The sequence below is a fragment of the Aplysia californica genome, unplaced genomic scaffold (assembly GCF_000002075.1).
Source record: "Aplysia californica isolate F4 #8 unplaced genomic scaffold, AplCal3.0 scaffold01120, whole genome shotgun sequence".
NCBI lineage: Eukaryota > Metazoa > Mollusca > Gastropoda > Aplysiida > Aplysiidae > Aplysia > Aplysia californica.
Window position 1 is genome coordinate 163,351 of NW_004798390.1, and position 4,311 is coordinate 167,661.

The following is a 4,311-nucleotide window of genomic DNA, read 5'->3' on the forward strand; positions in this document are numbered from 1 at the left end:
TAATAATATAGTGTAAAGCGCATAGAGCCTGCTGTTGAGCGGAGATATGCGCTATACAAATGCTATCTATTATTATTATAGGATTGTTTAGAGCATCCGATGGGAGAAGGAAATTTTTAATGAAGAACCAGGATCGTCGATGTCTGTGTCAGATCTGCTCTATAGTGTAAAGCGCACAGAGTAGAGGTGGGCAAAATCCGGATAAATATCCGGATAATCGGATAATCCTCAATAAGACATTATCCGAATTCAGACTCTTTAACTCTTTTTCCTGACCCGTTTGCCGAAGTGGGTGCCCCCATTTGTTGAAGTGATGCTAACCCGTTTGTCAAAGTGGTTCTAACCCATTTGCCGAAGCGGTTCATAAAATATTTTTGCCAAAGAGAGGCACTAGCATATTATCCGGATTTTGCTAAAGTAACTCATTGCCCAGCCCTAGCACAGAGCTGGCTTTCGGGTGGGGACATGCGCTATACTATTAATGCTATTTATTATTTATCATTATCTGGCACAAATCGGTGTCTGTTGAGGAGAGGTTGACACTTCAGTGTGGCACACAGGACACCCGGGTTCAATTCTAGAATGGGAAGAAGTTTTTATCGTGTATCTGGGTCATTATGCTGGGAGTCTGTATCTCTCTCTGCCCGGGCTGGCCCTGACTGACAGAGTCGGGCGCCCATCTCATATATATATAGAGAGTGTGTGTGTGTGAGTGTGTGTGTGTGTGTGTGTGTGTGTGTGTGTGTGTGTGTGTGTGTGTGTGTGTATGAGCGAGAGTGTGAGCATTAGAGAGAGAGTGTGTGGGTGTGGGTGTGGGTGTGAGTGTGTGAGTGTGTGAGTGTGTGTGGGTGGGTGGGTTAAAAAAAGTTTAAAATAAGGAAATTTGCAAGGAATCAATTAAACAATTAAAATTTTCTTAAAACACCAGTATTGAATCTATTTAAAATAAGCAAAAATGAAACACTGGGGGGAGTTACTTAAAAAACAAAACAACAACAACACTTTCTTTTCAAACAATTTAAGATATATGAAAAGAAAAAGACCCATTTATCGAAAGAGAGGAAAAGACACCATCACCAATACATTTTTACTGATGTTTTCGTGCTCTTACAACACAATTAGGTAACACAAGTGCCCAAGATCGGAGGTGTTACAAATGAATAACAAACAAAAATAAAGGAGGTGCTCGTCATTCTTTGGTAAATACAATATAATCTTATTTACTTAACGCCTGTTCATTTGTGAGGAGGCAACGTGGTGAAATCAGGCACTCGTCAAGATCCCGAAATCGAGAAACTGGCACGTATTTTTAAATGGACATAAAAAGTGTGGATAAAAATTGCCTAACGAGCAGGAAAAGTACTGGCTTCCTCGATTTCACCATTTTGACAAACGCCTGGTTTCACCAACATGCCACGCAAAACTTTTTTTAAAAACATTCGTAGCTGATCAATTCATGAGAGAAAAAAAGAAAAAAGACACTGAAGTGATCTTTTCGGGCTTTTTTAAAGCTTTTGTTTAGTGTTTTACGGCACTTGCAGCACAATAAGGTCGTATAAGGGCCAAAGATTAGAGGTGTTACAAGAGAGTAACAAACACAAAATAGGAGGAGGGGAGATAAGGATGACAGGTGTTTGATAGGAAAGAAGGAACACCAGAGCACCGGCCAACCGCGAACTGGTCTTTTAAAAATTACATTTGTATCCCAACAGACTTATGACAAGAAAGGACAGAGATAGATAGGATAACAACACTGAACTGATTTAACAACAACAAAAAAACCCTAATCTGTATCAATCCATGAGGAAAAAATAGGAAGACTCCGAATTGATTTCAAGAAAAGACATTTTTGTATTTACTCAATTTCTGACACGACAAGAAAGGGAAACAATGCTAAAACAATTTAACAACAACAACAACAACAACAACAAACACCAAAACAGTTTAGTTTTAGGAGAGGTTTTACGGCACTCGCAACTGCATAAGGTCATATGAGCGCCAGAAGATTAGAGGTGTTACAAGAGAGTAACAAACATGATAAAAAAGAAGAAGGGGAGATAAGGACGATAGATGTTTGATAGGAAAGAAGGAGCAAACCACACCAGAGCACCTGCTAACCACCCACATTCATGAGGAAAAAACAGAAAGACACCAAATTGATTTCAAGAAAAGACATATATTTTTGTATTCACTCAATTTCTGACACGACAATGAAGGAAAACAACACTCAAATGATTTTTTTTTAAAAATAGTAGAGGGTTTTACGTCGCTCGAATCGCGTAAGGTCATAGGAGCGCTGGAGCTGGGCGAAGACTCGATTCCGGAACCGATCCCCACGACTAATGCTACGGAAGAAAAGTTCCGACTCCTTTTTACGTAAACCAACGGTTACCAGTCCATTCAATCATAAAAATCATCATCTTCTTAAAAAAAAAAAAGGAGTTGTTTTGGGAAAATAAAAGTTGATGTTTCGTAGTGTTCCGAAATCAAGGTTATCCTAAATCCTGAAGATGTTCGCGGAGCCAACCAGATAACCACCGGAAGAAATCACTTTATTAGAAAGTAAGTAACTGGGTTCGGAGTCGATTCCTACGATTCCCAGCTTTCAGTAATCGGGAACCTAGCGGCCCAGCACTAATGAGCGCCAAGATGACAAGAGAGGAAAACAACACTAAAATGATTTTTTTTTTTTTTATATTTAAAAAAGCAACCACCACCAAAGCAACCAAACAAAGCGCGTACCTGGGGTGTAGAGACTGTGCGGCAGCTTGCAGATGTGGATGACCTCGCCCGTCTTGGGCAGCAACATCTCCATGCTGTTGTACTTCTTGAGGATGTCCTCCGTGTACGGGTTGGCGATGATCATGACGCCGCGCTCGTACACCATCCCGCGCCGTGGCATCAGCTTCACGTCCATCTCCTGCTGCCGGTTCTGGAGACACACACACACACACACACACACACACACACACACACACACACACACACACCAAAGACATATATATTTCGTTTTAGTAGAGGTTTTACGGCGCTCACAACTGCATAAGGTCATATGAGCGGCAGAAGATTAGAGGTGATACAAGAGAGTAACAAACATAAAAAAGAAGAAGGGGAGATAAGGACAATAGTCGTTTGATAGGAAAGAAGAAGCAAATCACACCAGAGCACCCACCAACCACCCACTTTATTAAGAGTCTTCTTTCACTTGCAACACATAAAGGTTATGCAAGAGCCCAAGATTAAAGTTGTAACCAGAGAGTAAAGTACACAAAGAAAAGAAGGAGGAGAGACAAGAACGACAGATGTGTGACAGGAAAGAAGGAGGAGAGACAAGAACGATAGATGTGTGACAGGAAAGAAGGAGGAGAGACAAGAATGACAGATGTGTGACAGGAAAGAAGGAGCAAACCATATCAGAGCACTTCCGCCCAACCAACCAGAACCATACATTGCAATCGTTCATTGTAATCACTGTAAATGTATTCCTCAACTGGCCCTTTGCACAATGAGAAAGGAGGTTCCAAGCCATTCGCATCCATTTTTAACACTTTACTGTCACATCTTGCCAATCGGCGAGTTTACCACCCAGTTTCTTTGGATTTTCCTCAAAATGCCTTTCCCTTTGATGGCAAGGGTTGTAAAAATATGAACCTTGTTATGGCAAAGCGTTAAAGCTCATTTTCATGTCTTCTTTTGGTTTTGAACAACTATGGGGAAATACTGGTCTCTTGGTCGGCACCCACCTTGAGCATGTGGTAACAGCGTATAGTGTCGAGGAGACTGCACATCTCCGTGTTTTCCTTGAGCAGTGGGTCTGTGTCGATCTTGTCGCAAAAGTAGTAGGAGCTGATGTTGGCAATACGCACACAGTTCATCACCTGCAGGGGAAAGTTAAGAGTCAGTGAGAGTTTGGTTTTTTTTAAAGTTTTAGTAGACGTTTTACGGCACTCGCAACTGCATACGGTCATATGAGCGCCAGAAGATTAGAGGTGTTGCAAGAGAGTAACAAACATGAAAAAGAAGAAGGGGAGATAAGGACGATAGATGTTTGATAGGAAAGGAGAAGCAAACCACACCAGAGCACCTGCCACCCACCCACTAGTGAGAGTCTTAGGGCACTTATAGCAAAAATAGGTCATACAATTGCTGAACATTTAAAGGTAATACAAGACAGTTACTGACAAAGAAAAGAAGGAAAAAAGCTAAAGATGGTAGATGTTTGATAGGAAAGAAGGAACACACCACACCAAACTACATATCAATCACTCAATTTCAGGGAAAAAGAGGAAAAGAAAAGAAAATGTCGGTTGG

At 41.2% G+C, this 4,311-nt stretch overlaps 1 protein-coding gene across 2 annotated transcripts in view; it reads right to left on the minus strand.

Moving 5' to 3' along the window:
- LOC101859214 (kelch-like protein 20) overlaps positions 1–4,311 on the minus strand; it is a 23,482-nt gene that overhangs the window by 9,423 nt on the left and 9,748 nt on the right. For both annotated transcript variants that reach the window (XM_005111779.3, XM_005111778.3), the window contains exons 6-7: positions 3,744–3,878; positions 2,743–2,932 (exon numbers count right to left, since the gene is read on the minus strand). In XM_005111779.3, the coding sequence (XP_005111836.1) occupies positions 2,743–2,932; positions 3,744–3,878 (325 nt within the window). The remainder of the gene's footprint in view (positions 1–2,742; positions 2,933–3,743; positions 3,879–4,311) is intronic.